Source organism: Eubalaena glacialis, chromosome 3, assembly GCF_028564815.1.
Source record: "Eubalaena glacialis isolate mEubGla1 chromosome 3, mEubGla1.1.hap2.+ XY, whole genome shotgun sequence".
Lineage (NCBI taxonomy): Eukaryota > Metazoa > Chordata > Mammalia > Artiodactyla > Balaenidae > Eubalaena > Eubalaena glacialis.
The window spans coordinates 187,664,777-187,690,284 of NC_083718.1; the positions used below are offsets into that span (position 1 = coordinate 187,664,777).

At 51.2% G+C, this 25,508-nt stretch overlaps 1 protein-coding gene across 2 annotated transcripts in view; it reads left to right on the forward strand.

Moving 5' to 3' along the window:
* The window catches only part of CTNNBIP1 (catenin beta interacting protein 1), a 49,949-nt gene extending 25,401 nt beyond the window's left edge, over window positions 1-24,548 (forward strand). For both annotated transcript variants that reach the window (XM_061187119.1, XM_061187118.1), the window contains 3 exons: window positions 7,755-7,873; window positions 8,451-8,541; window positions 24,379-24,548. In XM_061187119.1, the coding sequence (XP_061043102.1) occupies window positions 7,778-7,873; window positions 8,451-8,541; window positions 24,379-24,437 (246 nt within the window). In that variant the 5' untranslated portion in view covers window positions 7,755-7,777 and the 3' untranslated portion in view covers window positions 24,438-24,548. The remainder of the gene's footprint in view (window positions 1-7,754; window positions 7,874-8,450; window positions 8,542-24,378) is intronic.
* Window positions 24,549-25,508: the final 960 nt, after the last annotated feature.

Here is a 25,508-nt window from a genome sequence, read left to right on the forward strand (position 1 = left end):
AGTTTGGACTTAGGTAATTTAAACACATTTTAGTGGAGATCAGTTCTTGATCCCTACAGGGAAGAATAAGAATTCTCAAGTGAAGTTAATCTGATGTGTGTCAAAACTGTGATGAAAACTTAACCGCATGTTCACTTGGATAGGCACCAAACTCAAACACACTGTAATACACTTGCAGCATACCAGCGACTGAAAGGTCGTTGTTGTTTGGGTTGATTGTGATTTATTCTCTTCAATTATTTCCTTCACATTGGCACCCTTGATGCAGCTTCTGTTTAGGACGGAATTATGTAAACAGGTCCTGATGTTCTCGTCCATCAGGATTGGAGTGTGGAGGGCAGGAACACGTGTTTACGCCGCAGTCGGTCCTGACCCATCCCTGGGTGTTCTTTCTGTCAAGCAGCAGGGTGGAGTCAGCTCAAACTAGAGCTCGAAGAATCCTAGAAGACTAGAATTTTTAGGAATGGCAGGAGTCCTCCCAAGGCAAGGAGAAACAGTTTAAGAACTGGTCTCTGCCAGGGAAGTGTGAACAGGGAGTGACCTGGCCCCAAAGACCCATTCAGGCACCAACGACACCCCAGGCCCATGGCTGGGTGTGTGAGGGACCCTGGTAATCACAGTGTGAGTGTGGTGGGTCCCTGGGGATAGTGGAGCTACAGTGGAACAGCACCGGTCTGTACGGGGCGCCAAGGGTAGGATTGTTGGGAGGAGCAAAGTTCTGTGAAATAGACCTCGTGCAAAATGATTGACACGGGCACCCACACACACTCACTCCTGTGGGTTCTGAGCCCTCATACCCCTGTTGGAGGAAGCTTGGCTGGTCAGGAAAGGACAGTGAGGAAGGGGCTCTCAACCTCTGTGAAGCCAGCATCCCGAGGTCCTGGGACGCACAGCAAAACCAGAGACATATCCTTGCCTGGGTAGAGCTGGCCCCTAAGTGGGGGGATAGAGCTTGCTCTGGGACCCAGGACTGGGGGTGGTTTGTGACAGTAGGACCACTACGAAGCCTTGAACCAGAAGGGCCTTTTGGGGGCTTGTGTTGGGGGCCGAGGGGGTGGGGGTGAGGGGGAAGTAGCGGGGGGGGGGTAGGGGAGCGGGTGGGTGTGGCCCTGGAGCTCTGTTTCTTTTGTGTGTGGCGACACCTAGTGGCCAGTCCCTTGTCTTCCACAAGGAGAGGGCCAACTGACCATTAGCCCTTGGACACAGGACAGAATCGGAAGACTTTTACCCCTGGAAGCCCTAATTCCCAGTTTGAAGGCTTCATGGAGCATTTCAGATGGCCTTGGAGAACACGACAGCCCAAGGCATACAAAATAGTCAGGAATGAGAGTCTTTGGAAAAGCTAAATTTGGTTATGGAGACTGGATTAGGGACTTGCATTTGACCATAAGTGATGTGGAGATGGTAGGGGGTGGAAGCCCAGACCCCACAGGCTGTCTGGGTTCTCTCTTCAGCCAACTGGGCCAGGGCTGCGGGTAGACGGGGCAAGAGAAGGAGCCACGGCCCCGGCCCTCCAACAGGCACAGGAAGACAGTGAGCGAGCACCCCGGCAGGTGCTCTAGGAAGCGGACGAGGGACTTCCCTGGTGGTCCAGTGGTTAAGATTCCATGCTCCCAATGCAGGGGGCACGGTTTCAGTCCCTGGTTGGGGAACTAAGATTTGCATGCCTCATGGTGCGGCCTAAAAATAAAACAAAAGAAAAAGAAACTGGGACGTGACCGGACCACGTGCCCAAGAGGGCCTGGGTGGGGCGCACAACCTGCTTCGGTCATGCAGTCAGGAAAGGCTCCCCAGGAAGGCATCTAAGCGAGCAGAAAAGAAGCCAGTTCCAGGCCTGGGGACCCCAGTGCAAAAGCTGCTGGGGAGGAGCTTCTTGGCAGGTCCTAGAAACAGACCGGGGGCCAGCGAGACAGAGGGGAGGAGTGGGAGCAAGAGGCAGGGCTGGCCGTGTGGGGTCCTGGCAAGGGCGTGAAGCATATCCTGGGGTAGGTTGGAGTGGGGAGAAATGTCATCCGTTCTGGCTTTTAAAAAGATCATTCCGGTTAGATAGCCTCATCCACCGGAGGGCAGACAGCAGAAGCAAGAAGAACTACAATCCTGCAGCCTGTGGAACAAAAACCACATTCACAGAAAGATAGACAAGATGAAAAGGCAGAGGGCTATGTACCAGATGAAGGAACAAGATAAAACCCCAGAAAAACAACTAAATGAAGTGGAGATAGGCAACCTTCCAGAAAAAGAATTCAGAATAATGATAGTGAAGATGATCCAGGACCTCGGAAAAAGAATGGAGGCAAAGATCGAGAAGATGCACGAAATGTTTAACAAAGACCTAGAAGAATTAAAGAACAAACAAACAGAGATGAGCAATACAATAACTGAAATGAAAACTACACTAGAAGGAATCAATAGCAGAATAACTGAGGCAGAAGAACGGATAAGTGACCTGGAAGACAGAATGGTGGAATTCACTGCTGCGGAACAGACTAAAGAAAAAAGAATGAAAAGAAATGAAGACAGCCTAAGAGACCTCTGGGACAACATTAACCGCAACAACATTCGCATTATAGGGGTCCCAGAAGGAGAAGAGAGAGAGAAACGACCAGAGAAAATATTTGAAGAGATTATAGTCGAAAACTTCCCTAACATGGGAAAGGAAATAGCCACCCAAGTCCAGGAAGCACAGCGAGTCCCATACAGGATAAACCCAAGGAGAAACACGCCGAGACACATAGTCATCAAATTGGCAAAAATTAAAGACAAAGAAAAATTATTGAAAGTAGCAAGGGAAAAATGACAAATAACATACAAGGGAACTCCCATAAGGTTAACAGCTGATTTCTCAGCAGAAACTCTACAGGCCAGAAGGGAGTGGCATGATATACTTAAAGTGATGAAAGGGAAGAACCTACAACCAAGATTACCCGGCAAGGATCTCATCCAGATTCGATGGAGAAATCAAAAGCTTTACAGACAAGCAAAAGCTAAGAGAATTCAGCACCACCAAACCAGCTCTACAACAAATGCTAAAGGAACTTCTCTAAGTGGGAAACACAAGAGAAGAAAAGGACCTACAAAAACAAACCCAAAACAATTAAGACAATGGTCATAGGAACATACATATCAATAATTACCTTAAACGTGAATGGATTAAATGCTCCAACCAAAAGACACAGGCTGGCTGAATGGATACAAAAACAAGACCCATCTATATGCTGCCTACAAGAGACCCACTTCAGACCTAGGGACACATACAGACTGAAAGTGAGGGGATGGAAAAAGATATTCCATGCAAATGGAAATCAAAAGAAAACTGGAGTAACAATAGTCATATCAGATAAAATAGACTTTAAAATAAAGAATGCTACAAGAGACAAGGAAGGGCACTACATAATGATCAAGGGATCAATCCAAGAAGAAGATATAACAATTATAAATATATATGCACCCAACATAGGAGCACCTCAATACATAAGGCAACTGCTAACAGCTCTAAAAGAGGAAATCGACAGTAACACAATAATAGTGGGGGACTTTAACACCTCACTTACACCAATGGACAGATCATCCAAAATGAAAATAAATAAGGAAACACAAGCTTTAAATGACACAACAGACCAGATAGATATAATTGATATTTATAGGACATTCCATCCAAAAACAGCAGATTACACTTTCTTCTCAAGTGTGCACGGAACATTCTCCAGGATAGATCACATCTTGGGTCACAAATCAAGCCTCAGTAAATTTAAGAAAATTGAAATCATATCAAGCATCTTTTCTGACCACAACGCTATGAGATTAGAAATCAATTACAGGGGAAAAACCGTAAAAAACACAAACACATGGAGGCTAAACAATACGTTACTAAATAACCAAGAGATCACTGAAGAAATCAAAGAGGAAATCAAAAAATACCTAGAGACAAATGACAATGAAAACACGATGATCCAAACAAAACCTATGGGATGCAGCAAAAGCAGTTCTAAGAGGGAAGTTTATAGCTCTACAAGCCTTGTTTCTACCTCAAGAAACAAGAAAAATCTCAAGTAAACAATCTAACCTTACACCTAAAAGAACTAAAGAAGAACAAACAAAACCCAAAGTTAGCAGAAGGAAAGAAATCAAAGATCAGAGCAGAAATAAATGAAATAGAAACAAAGAAAACAATAGCAAAGATCAATAAAACTAAAAGCTGGTTCTTTGAGAAGATAAACAAAATTGATAAATCATTAGCCAGACTCATCAGGAAAAAGAGGGAGAGGACTCAAATCAATAAAATTAGAAATGAAAAAGGAGAAGTTACAACAGACACCGCAGAAATACAAAGCATCCTAAGAGACTATTACAAGCAACTCTATGACAATAAATTGGACAACCTGGAAGAAATGGACAAATTCTTAGAAAGGTATAACCTTCAAAGACTGAACCAGGAAGAAATAGAAAATATGAACAGACAAATCACAAGTAGTGAAATTGAAACTGTGATTAAAAATCTTCCAACAAACAAAAGTCCAGGACCAGATGGCTTCACAGGTGAATTCTATCAAACATTTAGAGAAGAGCTAACACCCATCCTTCTCAAACTCTTCCAAAAAATTGCAGAGGAAGGAACACTCCCAAACTCATTCTATGAGGCCACCATCACCCTGATACCAAAACCAGACAAAGATACTACAAAAAAAGAAAATTACAGACCAATATCACTGATAAATATAGATGCAAAAATCCTCAACAAAATACTAGCAAACAGAATCCAAAGGATCATACACCATGATCAAGTGGAATTTATCCCAGGGATGCAAGGATTCTTCAATATATGCAAATCAATCAGTGTGATACACCATATTAACAAATTGAAGAATAAAAACCATATGATCATCTCAATAGATGCAGAAAAAGCTTTTGACAAAATTCAACACCCATTTATGATAAAAACTCTCCAGAAAGTGGGCATAGAGGGAACCTACCGCCACATAATAAAGGCCATATACGACAAACCCACAGCAAACATCATTCTCAATGGTGAAAAACTGAAAGCATTTCCTCTAAGATCAGGAGCAAGACAAGGATGTCCACTCTCACCACTGTTATTCAACATAGTTTTGGAAGTCCTAGCCACGGCAATCAGAGAAGAAAAATAAATAAAAGGAATACAAATTGGAAAAGAAGAAGTAAAACTGTCACTGTTTGCAGATGACATGATACTATACGTAGAGAATCCTAAAAATGCCACCAGAAAAGTACTAGAGCTAATCAATGAATTTGGTGAAGTTGCAGGATACAAAATTAATGCGCAGAAATCTCTTGCATTCCTATACACTAATGATGAAAAGTCTGAAAGAGAAGTTAAGGAAACACTCCCATTTACCATTGCAACAAAAAGAATAAAATACCTAGGAATAAACCTATCTAGGGAGACAAAAGACCTGTATGCAGAAAACTATAAGACACTGATGAAAGAAATTAAAGATGATATCAACAGGTGGAGAGATATACCATGTTCTTGGAATGGAAGAATCAGTATTGTGAAAATGACTATACTACCCAAAGCAATCTACAGATTCAATGCAATCCCTATCAAATTACCAATGGCATTTTTTACGGAACTAGAACAAAAAATCTTAAAATTTGTATGGAGACACAAAAGACCCCTAATAGCCAAAGCGGTCTTGAGGGAAAAAAACGGAGCTGGAGGAATCAGACTCCCTGACTTCAGACTATACTACAAAGCTACAGTAATCAAGACAATATGGTACTGGCACAAAAACAGAAACATAGATCAATGGAACAAGATAGAAAGCCCAGAGATAAACCCACGCACCTATGGTCAACTAATCTATGACAAAGGAGGCAAGGATATATATACAATGGAGAAAAGACAGTCTCTTCAATAAGTGGTGCTGGGAGAACTGGACAGCTACATGTAAAAGAATGAAATTAGAACACTCCCTAACACCATACACAAAAATAAACTCAAAATGGATTCGAGACCTAAATGTAAGACCGGACACTATAAAACTCTTAGAGGAAAACATAAGAAGAACACTCTTTGACATAAATCACAGCAAGATCTTTTTTGATCCACCTCCTAGAATAATGGAAATAAAAACAAAAATAAACAAATGGGACCTAACGAAACTTAAAAGCTTTTGCATAGCAAAGGAAACCATAAACAAGACGAAAAGAGAACCCTCAGAATGGGAGAAAATATTTGCAAACGAATCAACAGACAAAGGATTAATCTTCAAAATATATAAACAGCTCATGCAGCTCAATATTAAAGAAACAAACAACCCAATCCAAAAATGGGCAGAAGACCTAAATAGACATTTCTCCAAAGAAGACATACAGATGGGCAAGAAGCACATGAAAAGCTGCTCAACATCACTAATTATTAGAGAAATGCAAATCAAAACTACAATGAGGTATCACCTCACACCAGGTAGAATGGGCATCATCAGAAAATCTACAAACAACAAATACTGGAGAGGGTGTGGAGTTACTAGTTGTTAATTAGACCCTTTTCTGAGCCAGGAGGAGGTGGCAGGGGAGCAGACAGTAGAAGAGGGAGCCTGGGCTTTGGTGGTGGAAAGGAAGGCCCTGTAAGGAGACGGCACTGCATTGAGTGCACAGCTGCTACGTTTTTTGCAGCTACGTATTGCTACGCAATATGCGTTTTGCCCTATTGTGCAGGCTTTTAGGGCCGGAGCCCCTGTTAGCTTCTGGGGACTGAGCGGTTGACAGGAGCCTCCAGGGAGGCTGCTGCCCAGGGCTCTGGCACCTTTCTGAGTCTGCTCTTCACCTGGGAGAGCCTGCTGGTCCAAGGCTTGCTGGCCCCTGAGGGATGGACGGTGTGAGGAGTGTCCTTGGCCCGCAAGCCCGGCTCCCTTGGTCCTCCGAGCGCAGCTCCTTGGCACCAGGGCTGCCAGGGCTCCACCCCCACCAGCTGCTGCGTTATTTCTGACTCATCCAGGAGTTACAAGTTTGTAACCCAAACCCCTCCACGCCCGGCTTTCTCCCCCCCCAGCTCCTCCTGGAGGGAGGAAACCCTGGGACTTCTCTCCTGGGACCTTTCTGCAGGTCGGGTCCCTGCTGCACCTGGACGCAGCTGCCGCGTGCAGGAGCCACCCTGTGACAGGTGGGTGGGCTTGTGAGGGTGGCGGCAGTGAGCCCGGGCGGGTGTCTGTGCCCGCAGCCCCGGGCTCGCTGTCCCCATCGAGGGACTCCTTGGAGCCCAGCCCAGGAGGCAGCCTCTTGAACTCGTCAGGGACTTTTGCAGAGGGAGCTTCTTGGTGTTTGGGGGCTGGGTACTGATCCCATGGCTTCTGCAGCTACAGGCCCCAGCCGGCTGCCTCTGATCACGTCACTTTGCTCCTTATGGAAGTTGCTGGCTTTGAAAGACGGGGACACTTTGGGTTTCATGCAGCACATCTCCTGGGCTCATAGCAGGAGCCTTGCTGAGGGGTGGCTGGAAGGTATAGCTGGCCAGAAGTCTGGGTCAGCTCAGCCCCCTGGGCCTGACAGCTCCACACACACAGGGGGCTGGCCACCAGCGCCTGCTCCGGGGAGACCCCTGCTCAGTCTGGCTGTCGGGCCAGCAGGCGCGAGGGAGGAACGGGCAACTCGCCACCTGCTCTGGGCTCTCAGAAACGAGCCCCTGATGCAACATGGGCGGCCTGACAACTCGTGCCTGTGTGCGGGTATGTCTCGTCCTGACACCGCCCCACCCCATGCTTCTCCTCGCCCTGCAGGAGCCCCCAGAGCTGGCCAGGGGATGAACCGCGAGGGGGCCCCCGGGAAGAGTCCGGAGGAGACGTACATCCAGCAGAAGGTCCGAGTGCTGCTCACGCTGAGGAAGATGGGCTCCAACGTGAGTGCCTTGGGGTGTCGAGCAGCAGGCCCCCCAGGGAGGGTGCCTGATGCAGGCGGGCAGAGGGGCTGTAACCCCCTTCTGTAGCAGCTGTGGTCTGGGGAAGGGGATGCCAGGCCTCTGGCTTGGCTGTGGCTAATTCAGGCTCCCAGGCACAGACACCAGCATGTCCGTTCGGCAGGCCCTGCTGGGGCAGTCTTCCCACCCCCTGTGCCAAGTTTGGGCCAAGTGGGTGAGGGTTCTAAAGGCCCTGACCTTCCTTTCCTCCCCTCTCCCAAGAGTCTTCTCTTCCAGGGGTGACCGGGCGGCAGGACAGCCACCGAGAGGGCAGCAGATGTGCAGTGGCCCTTCTCAGCAGGAGAGGGAGGGGCTCCCCAAGCAGGGCCTGCCCTACGCTGGAATCCCCGTCCCCGATCTGATCCCGGTGGCAAGGCCTGTGGGCCCCATGGACCGAGTTTCAGGGGTGGGAGCAGAGGGGAGAAGGTGCTCACCCTGGAACTAAAAGGTCAGTTCTCAACAGTAGAGGCCCAGGGAGCGGGTGCGGGCCACCCTTCACCCGGCCCTCTCGCCCTTGCAGCTGACGGCCAGCGAGGAGGAGTTCCTGCGCACCTACGCGGGGGTGGTCAGTAGCCAGCTCAGCCAGCTGCCCCAGCACTCCATCGACCAGGGTGAGTCCATCGGCCAGGGTGAGTCCATCGGCCAGGGTGAGTCCAGAGTCGAGGGCCCGCGTGGCCAGCGACAGCAAGCTGTGGTTCCTTTAGAAAGCGTAGCTCCAGCCCTTCCAGATGAGTGGTCCGTGAGAGAGAGATTTCGGGGCTGCGGCTCCCTCACCCACAGAGCTGAGCCCCGGGTGGCGGCAGCGTCTAGACGTGGAGCCTGCGGAGCCTCCAGAGCCTCCAGGCGGTCCCTTCTCCTTCCCCAGCTGGGAGCCAAGGACCCAACCAGGTAATGGGGGGGATCCCTTTCTAGGCCCGGGGGAGGAAGAGGAAGAAATGGAGGTGTCTGGGGGCCCCATAGCTGCAGAGGCTCTGGTGGTTGCATTTCTTTAACCTTTGCCTGCCCCCTGCCCCCCCCACCCCAGCCAGTACCCTGTTCAGGACAAGGAAACCACCCTTGTGTGCAGGGGTCTAGGTGCGGGCTGCACGGTGGCTGCTGTGTTCCTGGCTGTGCCCAGGGAGGTGGCCCCAGTGGCCCTGGAGGTCTCCGTGTGCCCAAGGGAGTTATTTCTCTTTTGAGTACCCTCAGCCAGTTGTAATAATGGTAACACTGAGTGTTTACTGTCTAGCAGGCTCGAGCTGCCAGCTGTATTACTTCTACTTAGCAGGCAAGGAAACTGGGGTTCAGAAGCAATAAGCCACTGCAGCCAGTTACTGGGGGGCCAGGATGCAAACCTGCAGCCCGATTGCAGGGCTGGGTTTGTCTCTGTCTGTCCTGGAGCCGCAGGAAGCTGCTGGGCACTTAATGGGCTCTCCCTTTCTGGAAGCCTTATCCTGACCCTGTAGCCCAGGACCCTGACCACCAATTTCCAGTTGCTTGGAATTCTTGGCCGTTAAATCGTGCCGCCGGTGGCCTGTCTGGTGTGAGCGGGCCCCCAGAAGCAGAGTGCTGATGGGCGTGTTTGCTGACCCCTGAGGCCAGGGAGGCGAGCAGACCTGGCACACGGGACTGCTTTTCCTGAGGCTGCCCTTGTTCTCCTGGATGTCACACGCAGGGCTCTGCCCTGGCGCAGGGCCAGGTTCCCGAGCTCTGACGCTGGGCGTGACCCGGCCTGTGCGCCCAAGTCAGCAGAAATGTGCAGGGTGTTCCCGTGGCCCCAGCAGCTCCCGGGGACAGCCACTCGCCCGGGCCACCCTCGTGCCGCAGCCTGTCTGCGCCAGCTGTGCTGTCAGCCACCGCTGGGGAGGAGATGAGGGGTGTGGAGTCTGCCCCCCCGCAACCCCGTCCTGGGATATTTCTTCTGGGAGAGGTCTTTTCTCCTCCAGGGCTGATCTGGGTTTTAGTGTGGGTCCCTCTCCCCTGCTCCCGAACCGTATTCACTTGAAACCCTCAGGCTTCTGAGTCCCTGGGGCATCACCTTTTCTCCCAGCCTGGTCTTGGGTCACTGGGTTACCCTGAATTTGAGCTGCAGGGGTAAGAATGCCTCTAAGTAGAAAGCTGTTAGTGGGAAAAAATCAAAAGAAGCTATAGAACTGTATGTCAGTATAGAAAACACCACCACATACACTCCCCACCCCCCGCCCATATACACACACTCACGAATGTATGTGTATAGAACAAAAGAAGCTGAAAAAATATTTACCAGGTTGTTTATAGAAAATGTTGATAGAGGGTGGAACCGCGTAAGGGACTTTGACTTTCCAAGTCACACATTTTTTTGTAAAACTAATTTTTTTAACATTGCACATACATTTCTTTTACAATAAGGGAAGGTTTTTTTAAGATTCTGAACGTTTTTTTGGTTTCCTATTTTTCTTTTCCTTTTTCTTTTTTTTTAACTTTTTATTTTATATTGGAGTATAGTTGATTAACAATGTTGTGTTCGTTTTAGGTGTTGGTTTCCTATTTTTCTTTTTCTTTTTTTTTAAATTGAAGTATAGTTGATTTACAATGTTGTGTTAATTTCTACTGTACAGCAAAGTGATTTAGTTATACATATATATACATTCTTTTTTAAAATATTCTTTTCCATTATGGTTTATCATAGGATATTGAATATAGTTCTCTGTGCTATACAGTAGGACTTTGTTGTTTAAAGGGGAAGTTTTAAAAAGTGTTTTTAAGAGAACTGTTTTTGTCTTGCTCAGCTAAACCAACAACTGAAAATAAAAATGAGCTCTGCTGAGTTATTTAAGGCGGTCACGGTGACCTCACCTGGCCTGAAACTGCTGAGCAGTCAGGAGTGAGCCGTGGGCATGTGGGTGTGATTTCGTGGCCCTGGAATCCGGGCACTCCTGGGTGTGGGGCGTCCACAGACAGACAGGCTGGCCTTGGGTACTTCTCTCTCCGGGAAGCAGGCTCCTGGGAGTGAACCTGGAGCCGGGTGAGAATCTCTGGGGAGATGGTTCTCTGCTGCTGGGCTGCCCTTCAGTCTGCCCCTCGCCCCACAGTCACCTCCAGCGACAAGCCTCACAGGCATACAGTATTTTCTTTGTGCCAACAAAACAGCAAGCAGTCCAGTCTCTCCCACTATGGAGGTTCAAGCCTGAGAGCAGGACCGTACATTTCTGCCCACGCCATGGGGCCAAATGGGGCTTTGATAAAATTCTAGCCTGCCCACCTTCCCCGTTGGCAGAGCCGACCTCAGCTGATGCCACAGGGCATGTTGCTGTCAGAGTCTCAGGTGCCACCCAGATGGCAAGAGCCCTGGATCATTGCTTCCAGTGCTCAGGACCCCAGCATGAAAGGCCCAGAAAGGCCTACGAGCATTCGGGGTGATGGGCAGGACCGTCCCATAGAAGGCTGATGTGAGCGCCTCCTGCCACTAGGCGGCACTGTCTCTCAGCAAATGCCTGTGCTCTGCTCCGCTGGATCCCGCAACTCTGACCTATGCTGTTCCAGCTGCCCTCAGTAGGGGGCCTGAGGCCGCCCCACCAATGGGTCAGTGCTTGGCCATCCGTCCTGGGGTCCTGCCCACCACCTTGGACTGGCACACGCTTCCCCTCTGGGGCTGGAGGGGTCTGGTACCGGGAGCACTGCTTGCCCACCCCAGACCCAGGTAGGAGAGCAGCAGGCTGGGCATCCCTCAACCCACGCCTCCCGGCCGCCCCGCATCCCATTCTTCCCTCGGTGAACACGTGTTCAGTATCTGCTGGGTCCAGGTAGGTGCTGGAGACCCTGGTGCACGGGCCTGCACCATAGCGCCTCACCAAATGGTTCCAGGAGAGGGCCCCAGAGGCCCCCCAGTACTGCACTGGACAGTGGGTAGACCTGCCTGGCCTGTGCTCCTCCAAGACCACCCTCGAAAGCCTCCTTCTGGAAGCCCTCCTGTCCCTCCCTTGTCTTCCATGAGACCCCTCTCTCTCTCTCCCCCCCTCCCCCATTTTCTGCCTCTCTGCTCACTGCCTCCCGCCCTCCCCCCCCAGCGCCTCCTTTCCCCTCATCATGGTCATGCTGGTGTTCTCCATATTCTGTCCTCTCCTCTCAGTGTCACACACTCTCCCTGGGAGGTCACACATACTCCCGTGACTCCAACAGAGCTCTGGTCGACGCCTTCCAGATACACCCCCTCAGCCCAGACCCCCTGCTGACCCCCAGATTGATGTGCGCTCTCTACTGGCCGTCTGGCTGCACACGCCCCACATTCAGCAGGTCCAGGGTCGTAACCTCTCCCCGCCCCGGGATCTGTGCTCCCGCCTGTATTCTCTGTCGTGAGGATGTGCCACCCGTGAACCCAGTGTCCTGGGGACCGACCACCGACTCCTGTCTTCCCCAGGTATCTAGGAGGTTACCGAGTCCTCTTGATTCTCCCGCCTTAATGCTCCTCACATCTGCTTTGTCTTCTCCATCTTGGTTTGAACCCCCATTTTGGTCTGAGCCCGTGTTAATTCTTGTCTCGATCACCACAAACAGCCCCTAACTGGCATCTCGACTTCTCGTCTTGCCCTCTCCGTGCACTTTCTACCCTGTACCCAGAGTGAATATCGAAGGCTACATCAGCGGGTCTCTCCCCGACTTAAAGTCTTTCAGTGGCTCTCTACTGCTTTGAGGATAAAATCCGAACCCCTTAGCCTGATGAGCAGGACCCCTGCCCACCCGACACCAGGACTTCATGCTCCACAAACAGCCACAGTGAATGGCTTTCAGCTCCCGTCTCAGGCCTCGTGTGTTCACGCCTTTCCGTCCCTGCATTTGCCTCTCGGCTGCCAGGAGCCCAGCCCTGAGCCCACCCCCTCCCCTGCCTCCCACAGGCAGGGCCAGGCCCTCCTGTGATCCCCACCGCACACGTGTACCTCGGCCCTGCTACTCCCCACACTGTCTCCTGGTCCATCTCTTGACCAACTCTGAGCCCTTATTGTGGCTTCCCTCTTTGTATTTGTGGGGCTGGGCCCCCCAGAGTGCTAGCGTGTTCTTGGGTGAATGAGTGGACCAGGCTCTGGGTCTGGGAGCCCATAGTCCCCCGGAAAGGCAGGAACGTGGAGCGCTGTCTCCTGGTCCCCAGGGTGGCCGAGCAGACCCGACATCCTCGCTGGACTGACTTTGAACCAAAGGCAATCAGTGCTTCTCTGGGAAGGTCGCCTTGCTGAGAAGCCCCAGCTGTAGGCTCGGGGGCGGAGAGCCGTAGCTTCCAAAGCAGGCTCAACAGAATGCTGAGTTCGTGCCTTTCTTGTCGTCAGTGCTGTTCTCTCCATAACATATGTCGATCGTTTTTCCTGGTTATAAAAGAATGCATAGTCATTGTGGAAAGTCATTGGGAAAGACAGAAACAGCAGAAAAGCTTAGAGGATTGACTCCTACCGTGTAGCTAGAATCACTATTCCCTTGCGTTAATTTCCCAGCAGCTTTTTAAAAAAATATATGCATGTATTTTCATTACAGAGTTGAGACCATACAGTGTAAACGTTGTAATATCCATTTTAACATCCATTTTTTTACTTATGATAATTTTACGATGTCCTCAAACGATTTTCAAGAAAACATTTTAGCAGTCGTGTGATATGCAGCCATGTGGCTGTGCTATCATTTTTTGACCGATCCTTTACCTTTTTTTTTTTGTGGCTGCGCTGGGTCTTAGTTGCGGCACACGGAATCTTAGTTGCGGCACACGGGATCTTTAGTTGTGGTGCACGAACTCTTAGTTGCAGCATGAATGTGGGATCTAGTTCCCCGACCAGGGATCAAACCCAGGCCCCCTGCATTGGGAGTGAGGAGTCTTACCCACTGGACCACCAGGGAAGTCCCCTGATCCTTTACTACTCGACATTTGTTTTTCATTTTTGCTATTAATTATAATTAATTTAATTTATTGAGCTCCTCCTGTGTGCCAGGTTCCATGTCAAGTAGCATATAAAGTTATCCCAGAGAATCCTCACGACAGCCCTGTGAGGCAGCCACTGTCACAGACCCACTTTCACGATGAGAAAACAGGCCCTGAGAGGTTGAGTAAGATGCTCAAGGTCATAGAACGGGTCATGTGGGTCCAGGGTGTGGTAAACAAAGACCGTCTAGGAGTGGCTTACAGGCCATGTGCATTTTTAAGCAGAGCAGTGTTTTACCCGAGGAGCAGGTGTGATGTAGGCAGTTAGCATGGTATTTCAGGAGGGCATGAGAAAATTGGAAGGGTTTCCTGCTGCCTTCTTTTTCTGGGCCTTTCACCTCCACATGCCTTTGAACGTGCTGGTTCTGTTTGAGCTCCAGGTCTCTCCCTGCCCCAGCACCACACCGGGGACGGATGCGGCAAGTGCCAGTTCCAGGCCCCTGGTGCGCACTTGGCAAAGGCCTCCTTGTGGCCAGTCGCCTGCAGAACTACCATCCTCGAGTCATGCTTCGTATAGACCCTTGTCCAGCTGTCCCGGGGCTGGAGGGACCCTGTCTTGATGTGGCGCATTTTGTTAAGGAAGCCCTCGTCCTTTCTCTTCCCCTCCTCCTGGCCCTGGAGCTGCGGTGCTGGCACGCTGGCTCCCCAGGCCTGTTCCAGCCTCCGTCTGATCACACTCTTTCTCGAAGAGACTTTCCAGGGAAGGTCCCCAGCCTGAGCCAGCTGGGCGGTCCCAGGGCTCTGCTGGCTTTCCCCTGCGGAAGCCAAGGCTGCGGGCTCCGGGTCCGCTGCCAGCGAGCCTAAAATAGGTCATTTGGTCTCAGGGTTACACTGAGAACCTTGTTAAAATAGCTGTGGTCATGGGCAACCCAGCAGGGAGCCAGCGGCCCAAGGGGAGGGCCCACCCAGTGCACTGCTCTTCCAGGGACCAAGCAAGCTCACCCCGCTGCTCGTCACCCCACTTGACCCTCTCAGCGGCCCTCGGGTGGGGTGCTGGCACCATCTCCGTTTCACAGCCAGCATTCTTCCTGGAATCCTTTCCCACACCATCTGGCCTCTGCTCTTTCACTTCCTCTGTCGCCCTCTCTGCCCTTCCGGGGTCGGCCCGCTTTCCTCCTCTGGCTCCTGAACTGCCTGCGGATCTTTCCTTCCGTGTATTGGTTATCACGTCAGGTCAGGAGCCCCGAGGGGCCAGCGCCCGTGCTGTGCTCGCAGTCTCACGTTTCCCCGTGGTCCAGCTCTGGCACAGAGTGGGGTCTGTCAGATCCCCGTGTAGACCGAGGCTCCCCCTCTGTGCGGACCGGCTGCCGGGGTCCCGGGACCCCCATCTGCTCACGTGCGGCTCTGAGGCGTCTCCCAGAGGCTCCAGGTGGTAACCAACTCTGGACTGAAATTACTGTCAGGCCCCGGGAGAATTCCAGTCAGTGGGATGGGAAGCTAATCTTTTTAAACTTTAATCAACACTTTCATGAGAATTACCTGTAACCTAATAATAATAAAATTGAACCCAAAAATCTCATATACATTGAATCTGACTGAAAAATCAACCAGAAGGACTTGGTACGTGATAACTTGTGTCACAGGAAAAGAAAAAAAATACCCCGTGTTGAGGGGGATGAATTGGGAGATTGGGATATACACTACTGATACCATATATACCACTATATATACGCTATTGATACCATGTATAAAACAGGTAACTAATGAGAACCTACTGTACAGCACAGGGAACTCTACTCGTACTCTTCGGTGACCTAAATGGGAAGGAAATCTAAAAAAGAAGGGAGATATATATACGTAGGGCTGATTCACTTTGCTGTACAGCAGAAACTAACACAACATTGTAAAGCAACTATACTCCAATAAAAATTAATTTAAAAAAATAACCCCAAGAAAGGGTAAGAGCTGAAGAGCAGGGCCGGTTGCTCAGTTCGGCCTCGGGCTCTGGCCTGTGAAGGGCTGCCTTGACCCTCCTTCACCAGCGTGATGCGTTCTATTGTGGAGAGCTGAGAGCAGGGGCCTCCAAGCCCTTGTGCACCTCTGCTCCCACCTCCTGACACCCAGAAGAGGCAGACCTCTGTCCCGGAGAAGAGCATCAAGGGCCAGTTGGGCCAGCGATGGCACAGTCCCGGTCACAGTAGCCCATTGATCTGGATGCCAGGCGACTGCCCCCAGCCTCGAGCTGCCAGCCCAGCAGGGCAGACGGAAACAGGAGCAAACACGTAAAGAATTTTGGGTGCAGATCACAGGATGAGTGACCCTGAGGGAAGGGAACCCCCCTAGAAAGCCCCAGAGGTAGGATGTGTGTGCTGGGCTCAGTGGGGTATGGGGGGTGAGGTGGGTTTGGGGCATGTGGGACTAGAGCAGAGCAGGTGTACTAGAACCCTGAGGGGTGACCCCACAAGACGCTGTTTGTGATGCTTTATGCTGCGGACATTATCCGGGTCAGTCAGATGGGCAGGATACGTGTTTTGCAGGTGAGGAAACGGAGGTGGATGTGCAGGGACTTGCCCAGTATCGCGCGGGTAGGCAGTGGTCAGACCCAGGCCCAGGTACCGTGATCCACCAAGGGAGCCCAAGCCTGGGGAGGCCCTCGTTGGTCTGTCAGGAGGCCCAGGACCTCTGCCAGGAGCCCCCTCACCCCTGGGCCCACATGCCTCCACTTCTGGCAGCTGGAATGCCTGGTGATGTGGTTGCCAGCCTGGAGCCCAGTAGGTGCCACCAAGCGTGGAGCCTGCTTTGGCTGCTGAGACCTTGGTGGATCCGGGGTGCTGTCCCCATGGCGACCAGTGTCGTGCTGTCTCTGGGTAAAAGCCATCCTCTGGGAACTCTGGGCGGCAGAGCTGAGCTGTATAGAACCCCTGGGCTCCTAGGCCACGGCTGCTAAAAGCAGCACATGCCACCAAGCAGGTTTGGGCTTGTCTGGGGGGAGACCTAGTCCAGGTTGGTGCCCGAGTCTCACCCCCGTGGAGCCTTTTGCCCTTGCAGGAGTGTCTGGGACCTGTTTTTCCAGGAGCCTTGCTGCCTGGCTCATCTCCCCAGAGCCGGTAGCTGAGCCACGCAGTTTTCGGGTAGGCGGGTAGCCGAGTAGCAGATGCTGGTTGGTATGGACGGCAAGATAGTGAGCTCAGGGGGCAAAGAGGAAGTATCAAAGCCGAAAATCATGTGGTCAGACAAGGGGCAGACGTCGGGAATGGGAATCACCCTGGACGCTTTGGTGCGTGTGGCCATGTTTCCTCTCCAGCCGGTCAGCCGTGTGTGTGGAGGACAACCCGGGCTTGGCAGGTCGGGTTCCCTGGACGGTTTTGAAGAACTTTCGCCAAAGTTAAGTCCCTATGCGAAGTTAACTTTGCCAGAGTTAACTTCCAAAGTTAACCTCCAGCAGGAATTGGGAGACTCTGGGGTGTCAGGGTCATATTTCGGAGTTTTCCAGGCCCCCAGTCATTTACCCTCATTGGGAAGGTGTTAGGCCCATTAGGTCAGGAGGTCATGAGATCCCTGAGCCCAGAATGAAGTAGTTCTGGTCAGCTCCGGCCAGGGATGGGCGTGAGGGTTTCAGAGGGGCTGGGGGGCTGATGCCCTTGGAGGAGCCCATGACCCTGAGTCGGGTGACGTGGGTGTCCCCACCTGCGGCCGATGCTGGTGCTGGGAGTCCCCCCCTTTTCTCTGGTGACCTCTGTGCCGGGCTGTGTCCTGAACTGTGGGGCACTGGGGCTGGCCGGCTTTGGAAGCTGGCCCAGGCTTTTGTACCTTGTGTTGGTTTCCTGGGGAGGGCTTACTCTCAGGGCTGTTGCCTCTCTCCAGCCACCTATGAGCATCCAGTCCTCCCGGCTGGACTTTGCAGGAGCTGGAAGAGCTCTCCGCAGCCTGTTGCCCCGCAGCCAGGCGCTTTGCTGGGACGTAGGCTGGACCAGCACGCTTAGCACATCCCTGCTGCCCGAGGAGGCCTCATCCCTTCCTTCCGCTGCCTGGTCTCTCTCTCCGCAGGGTCCCTCCTGGAGAGGGAGAGGTGGTGGTGTCTGGAGCAGTCCTCATCCGCCCTGGAACCGGGCCCAGCTCCACGTGAGCTCCAGGGTCTGTGCCTTTCCTGGAAAAGGGCAAAGGGCTCCACTAGGATGTCCCCGGCCAGGTCTGAGAAATAGAGGCCGGGTGTACCCTGACTCCGTCCATCACCTTAGGGCTGCAGCCATCTCCCTGTTCCTCTTTCCTGTTCTTTCTCATTCCTGGGCCTTTCTCCAGACCACACTGCTCCCTGCCCCCTGTGCCCCAGCACCCTGTAGTGAGCTGGCTTCCCGATGGCAGCGTGCTGGCTCCCTTCGGTGAGCAGGACATGGGCTGAGGGTGGTGCTGGTGTGTGGAGCCTGGGCTGGGCTTGTGATTCTGCTGGTGTGAATTCATCCTGAGCTTGCAAACAGACCAGTGACCCCATTGTCTGTCTCCCGCCCCCAGCTAGGGGCCAGCCTCCCTCTTCTAAGCTCCTGAATATTTGTCATTTTTCTCTCCCCAGTCACTTGACTGGACTCCATTAAAGGGGCAGAGCTGGCACGGGCCATGGGGTGGGATGGCCCCCTCGGTGCCCTGCCCTGGTTCAGAGAGCTGTGCCCTCGCCAGCGCCTTGGCCCTGCTCCCCATGGCAGGGGAGCCATGGGACTAGGGGGGCACCTGGCAGAACAGTAGGCGGGGGCAGGGGGTGGGCGTCTGGGCTCCTCCCAGGTTGGCCTTCCGGATGCCATGTTGAATTTTCTCCAAGATACCCCAGGGCTGCTCTGGTGTTGCGTTGTAAGTCCTGGGTCTGGGTTCCATTCTAATGGGAGCAGATGAATTACTGCCGTCTCTGGCGGGAGGGCTGCGCAGCCTCAGTGCTCAGGGTAACTGGAGCAGGACCGTTACCGCCTTTTCCTAATAGAAAACCACAAAACTTGTAGCGTAGCGTGGTCTTCGGAGTCTGTGTCGGGTCCTCCCTCTGCCTCTGATTCACCGAGTTGCCTCATCTCTCTGAGGAGCTTCAGGCTCCTCACCTATAACGATTCGTCCTGTATCACTATGTTAGATGCTGTGGTCAGGGAGGGCCTGGGGAGGTGATTTTACACAGACTGGCATGAAGTGTGAGAGCTGTGAGATAGACTTGGGGGGAAGAGCATTGAGGCAAAGGAAGCCGCCGGTGCAAAGGTCCTGGGTTGCAGGTTCCTGTGCCTGAAGGACAGCCAGGAGCCCATGTGGCTGGAGCGGAGTGAGGGGTGGGAGGAGGCATATAAAAAGGGGTGAAAAGACAGTGAGGGGCCAGATCGTGTTGGGTCTTGAAGCCACGGTGTAGAGTTTGGAGTTTCCCTTGAGTATGATGAGAAATCTTATAATAAACCACCTTTGGAGAGTTTTGAGCAAAGGAGTGGCAGGATCTGACTCATATTTTTAAGAACTTCCTTCTGACTGCTATGTGGAGAATGGACCCTCGGGGTCCAGAGAGGGGAGATCCAGGAAAAGAGGGTACAGGAGGCTAGTGAGAGGGGCAGTGGTGGCTTGGACCAGGGTGGTAGTAGAGGAAATGGTAATGTATTCAGGATACATTTTAAAAGTATAGTCAGCAGGATTTGCTGATGTGTTATACGTGGAGTGTGTGTGTGAGAGTGGGAATTGGGAAGACCCCAGGGTTTTTGACCTGAGCAACCAGGGGATGGAGGTGCCATCGGCTGAGATGGGGAAGGCTGCAGGTGGAGCAGGCTTGGGGCTGCACCGTTTGACATTCCACCAGCAAAGTCTGAGGGTTCAAATTTCTCCACATCCTTGCTAATGCTTGTTATGGTCTGTCTTTTTGATTCCAGCTGTCCATTAGGTATGAAGTGGTGTCTCACTGTGGTTTTGATTTGCATTTCCATAATGACTAATGATGTTGAGCATCTTTTCATGCCCTTGTTGACCATTCATATATCTTTTCTGGAGAAATGTCTATTTGAGTTCTTTGCCCATTTTAAAAATTGAGTTGTTAGACTTTTTATTATTATTGAGTTGTGTTATTTATATATTCTAGATAGGAGTCCCTTACCAGATATATGATTTGCAGATATTTTCTCCCATTCTGTAGGTTGTCTTTTCAATTTTTTTGATAGTGTTTTTCAAAGCATAAAAGCTTTTAACTTTGGGGGCTTCCCTGGCAGTCCAGTGGTTAAGACTCCGCACTTCCAATGAAGGGGGTGCGGGTTTGATCCCTGGTTGGGGAACTAAGATCCCACATGTGGCGTGGCCAAATTGTGAAGAAAAAGAGAAAAAGAAAAAAAGGCTTTTAACTTTGATAAAGCCCAATTTATTTATTTTTTTCTTTTGTTGATGGCGCTTTGGGTGTCATATCTAAGAAACCATTTCCTAACCCAAGACTATGAAGATTTACTCCTGTGTTTTCTTCTAAGAGTTTCATAATTTCAGCTCTTATATTTAGGTCATTGCTCCATTTTGAGTTAATTTTTGTCTATGGTGCAAGCAAGGTAAGGGTTCAACTTCATCTTTTACATGTGAGTATATCCAGTTGTCCCAGCACCATTTGTTCAGTTCTTTCCCATTGAACCCTCGGCACCTTTGTCAAAACTTAATTGACCATAAATGGGAGGGTTTATTTCCGGCTTCTCAATTCTATTCCATTGAGCTATGCCAATTCCACCCAAACTTGTTTACTGTAGCTTTGTAGTAAGTTTTGAAATTCAAAAGTGTGGGTCCAACCTTGTTCTTTTTTCTCAAGATTGTTTTGGCTATTCTGGATCCTTTGCGTTTCCATATGAATTTTAGGAGCAGGTTGTCAATTTCTGCAAGAAAGGCAGCGGGGATTTGATAGAAGTTGTGTTGAATTTCGTTCAGCGATGTTTTAGACATGGATGTTTTGTTCTCTTTAGAGTACAAATTTCATACTTCATTTGTTAAATTTATTCCTAAGTATTTTATTATTTTTGCTGCTACTGTAAATGAAATTGTTTTCTTAATTTCATTTTCCGATTATTCATTTCTAGTTTATAGAAATACAAATGATTTTTGTACATTGACCTTATATCCTGCAACTTTAACTTGTTTATTAGTTCTAATAGTCTTTTAGTGGATTCCTTAGGATTTTCTATATGTAAGATCCATGTCATCTACAAATACAGTTTTATCAATACTTCTTTCTTTCCAATTTGGATGCCTTTTATTTCTTTTTCTTGCCAAATTGCCCTGGATAGAACCTTCAACACAGTATTGAATAGAAATGGTGAGAGTGGACATTGTTTTCTTGTTCCTAATCTTGAAGGGGGAGAGCTTTCAATCTTTCACCATTAAGTATGATAATAACTGTGGGTTTTTAATAAATGCCCTTTATCAGATTGAGGAAGTTCCCTTTTATTCCTAGTGTGTTGGATGTTTTTATCATGAAGGGGTATTGAATTTTGTCAGATGTGTTTTTTGTGTCTATTCAGATGATTATATGGTTTTTGTCATTTTTTCTATTGATAGGATATATTACATTAATTGATTTTTGGATATTAAACCAACCTTGCATTCCTTGGATAAATGTCACTTGGTCAGAGTATATAATCCTTTTTATATGTTGATGTATTCTGTTTGCTAGTATTTTGTGAGTATTTTTGCATATCATAGGTATTATGAATATCTATATTCATAAGAGAGACTGGTCTGTAGTTCTTTTTCCTTGCAATGTCTTCATCTGCTTTTGGCTTTCTTTATCTTTTAATGGGTCAGAGAGTGTGGAACAGGAGAGACTGATCATCTTTTCCCCTGCTGTGCTCACGGCATCTGGTGGGAAAGGACAAACAGAAAGGACAAACTCTGAACCCAAGTCCATACAGCGTCAGCAGAGGTACCAGTGGGGTGGACCAGCCTTGTTGGTAAAACGGGATAGTAAACCTAGCTGACGGCACAGAGGCAGTGGGCTTGGCCTGCTGGCTTCCTTGTAGCATCTTCCTGTTGTGAGCCCTGCGTTTCCAGGACAGTGTGAGCATCTGAGGGAGCCCCCACATCCTAGCCTTTAAGGGAGGAGGGACCATGAGGGTTAACCTTGGAGACCCCTCCTGGCTCTCAAGCTCTAAGAGCTTGAATCTTAATAACTAACTAAGCAGCTCACCCTCCCTCTTAGGTAACTGGCCCAAGTTCCGTGGAAAAGAGGAAAGGGAAGTGCAGCATCCTCGCCTAGAGGCCTGTGGGGCTCAGGTCAGGCCCTTGTTGAATGATGAGTACCAGGCCAACCAGTGATGAGGACAGGTCAGACAATGCTCTGGAAGAGCCTGCCCCCTCTTGGGCCCCAAAGGAAAGCAGATCCCTGCTGGTGAGGCCTGGAAAACAGCAAGTCCTTTAGGAACAGAACAGAGCACGGATGGGCAGCAGCTCTGTGGGCCCTTTCCGCACCCAGCTAGCAGCAGAGTGGGAGGCTCTATAAATGGGAGCTGCAGATTCCTAGCCTTCCCCACCCCAGCCAGGGATGGGGCCACCAGCTGGTGGTGTAGCACTGCCTCAGGTGTCTTGCTAAATAGTCGTTGGAGTCCCTGCATGACCTTGAGGAGGTGACTTCTTTCTCCACCTCTCAGGGTGTAGCCCAGCTACACACACTGGGCAGCCCCTGAGTCTGGGCTCCTCCAAGGAGCCAGTGGCCATTCCCTCTGCATACTCACTCTTCCCTCCTGGGGCAGCTGGTGCTATTTTTGTGCCTGCAGCTCAGCACAGAGGCCCAAGGTCCCTTCGAGAAAGCCCACGAGACAGGCAAGGAGAGAAGTGAGTGGGCTGTCCCTGTTCATTGCATCTTTTGCTCACAAGTCCCCTTTCGTGGTCTCTCTCCAGCCCCCTCCTGCTTAGCGAGCTGGAGAGGCGGCACTCGGGAAAAGCCGGCATCTGTTAGGTAACCAGCTCAGCTGCCATGCAGGGTATGATGTAACCTTGGATTCTGTGGTTGCTAGGAAAATTCTGCCTGCAGTGATATTGCGTGGTCCGAGGACTGAGGCGAGAACAGAATGTTCCCGGGACGACAGGGGAAGGATTGGTAGGGCTTCCCAAGCAAAGGAGCCCAATCCCGAGAAGTCGGACGATTTGAGCTCCTTTCTAGAAGCTCGTTCCCCTTTGCAGGAATAGAGGTTGTGCTGGTTACAGCAGAACCCCGTCAAGGCAGATGGGGCATGTGTGGCAGGGTTACTCCCCTGGGTAGTACCTTGGCCCTCTGGTGCCAAACTGAAGGACACGTCTGTAATGTTACATCCTTGTGGACGGGCCCTCCTTCTACAGCACCCATGGCTGCATGCCTCCTCCGTGTGGCAGGGCAGTTAGGAAGGAGGTCAGGACGAGGCTGCCAGTGGGAAGGGGTGACTCCCTGTGGCGTGGACGGAGGTGGCCGACACCACGCCCAGGGGTGGGGGCCGGCCGTGGTGGACCCCTGCCCTCTCCCTGACTCCGTTTCACGTGTCAGCAGCTCCACCTCGCCCCGCTGCCCGCGCCCCCCTCAGTGGCCTTTCCTGTTTCTGCTGCTCCGACCCTCCACCCCCCCGGGAAGAATTCCTCCAGCAGAACAGAAGAGAAGCTTGTCTGAAAGGCCATGGGCAACTGACTGTTACTTAACGTTCAGGGTGCCACCAAGAACCATCCTTTAGAAAAAGGGGAGAGCGGGACTTCCCTGGTGGTCCAGTGGTTAAGACTCCGCGTTTCCACTGCAGGGGGCACGGGTTTGATCCCCAGGGGGAAAGGGGAGAAAGTGGCAGGGCCCAGGCAGGGTCCGGGCCCAGGAGGTGGGGTGGGACCTGCGGGTCACCTCACCTGCCCTGCAGGGTCTGCCACTCAGTCCTTCCTGCCCAGCAGCTTCAGGTGGGGGAGGCAGGTCAGCATTTCAGGCTGTTTCCCTCCTCCTTCCTGCCTTTTCTGGCTGCATGTCAGAGCCTGTCTTATGGAAAACAAGACAAAGGAAGTGATTTCATGAGTGCCTGGACCAGAATCCTCAAATCCACCATTAAAAATAACAACGAAAAGATTATGGCCATTATCTGTCTCCATGGGAGCCGGGCCGACCACGGGCTGGAAATGGGCCTGGCCACGCTCCCCTGAGCAGGTGTTGGGTTTGGGCGAAGAGGACTGGCTGTTAGAAATTATGAGCAAGATCCTCCAAAGGGATCGAAACAAGAGTCTTAAGAAGGAAGAGAGAGGTTCCCAAGGGCCCCCGGCTTTGGCGACCTTGGAGCAAGGGTCACAAGCAGAGCCCTGCTCCAGGACAGCAGCCTGGGTTCTTGGCGTGCTCACGTCTTCACCGTGTAGCCTTGAGCAAGCCTCTGAGCCTCACCCCTGCAGCCTGCAGCCCACAGCCGTGCAGCAGGGGTGCTGGCCTACCCTGGCCAGGCTGTAGGGGAGGCCCAGGCCCAGAGGGGAGGTGGGCTTCCCCAGAAGCATTTTGTTCTCGGAAAGCACCCCGCTACAGTGGACTGACTGACACTGCGTCGGGGGCCGCAGCCTCCTCGCCTTGTCCCAGGTTGCAGCCCGGGGCCAGAGGACCATCCAGCAGCAATTCTTTCGCCCTGGTCTGCAGGTGCAGAGGATGTGGTGATGGCGTTTTCCAGGTCGGAGACGGAGGACCGGAGGCAGTAGCTGCAAACCCCTTGGAATACCCCGGAGGCTGGCAAAGGCCAGGAGATCTGTGTGGACCTCACCGGCTGAGTGGCAGAGGGTCACCTTCCCTACCCCGACCCCCCACCCCACCCTTTCCCGTCCCGCCCCACGGCCACTCAGCATCCTCGAGGGAGAGACCAGTGGTGCAGTTACGATTGGCTTAAAGGGACGGACTCATGATTGGCTGCGGGAAGAAACCTTTTTATTTTTAAATCTCGACCAACGCAAACCTTTTTATTTTTATTTCTGACTCTTATTTAAAAAAAAAAAAAAAAAAATTGCGCCTCGGTGTATGGCTTCTCAGGAAGCTCTCCGAGCTCTGGTGCTTTATTTCGGTCACGTTTTAGGAATGTGAAGCGGTCCGATTGGCTGCTTAAACTGGAAAAGGATTTTGATTGGCTGGCTAATGGGAAACGGTTTTTTTTCTTTGATTGGCTGCAGGTGTTCTGCTGATGGCAACAGCCCCTCTCTTTTGAATGTTGAAAACAGGGTTTGGGACGTTGGTTGTTACATTTGACTTGAAAAAAGAAAGAAAGAAAGAAACCAAGTGCGCTTCGCAATATTTATTACACAAAGAGCTTGCTGCTGCTGCTTTGACGTGTTTTTGTTTGTGTTTGCATTTGATTGGCTTTCGATATGTGTGTTTGGTTTCCCATTGGCTCACCCCTGACTCCCGTTGCCATGGGCTGCCCACCCCCCTGCGGCGTGCAGGCCCTCTCCAGCCCGGGGGTCCACCTAGAGAGTGCTTTTGCTTTAATGACCACACCAGGCTCCATCAGCAAGGGAACCCCTAGGACGCCAAGCAGGGCCCACAGCCGGAAAACAGGGCCCCAAGGAGGTTTGTGTTGTCCTGAAGGAGCAGCCCAGAGCTTAGAGGTGACCATTAGCCAGGATTTACATGCATTGCTTCATGAGCTGGCAAGCAGCCAGCATCCCTTGGTGAGAATGGTATCGCTCACACGCGCCATCCGGGCCTCTCCAGCCTGCCCGCGCTGAGCCATTCCCTCCACATTCTACTTCCTGAGGCCTCATCAGGGAGGGCTCCTCCTA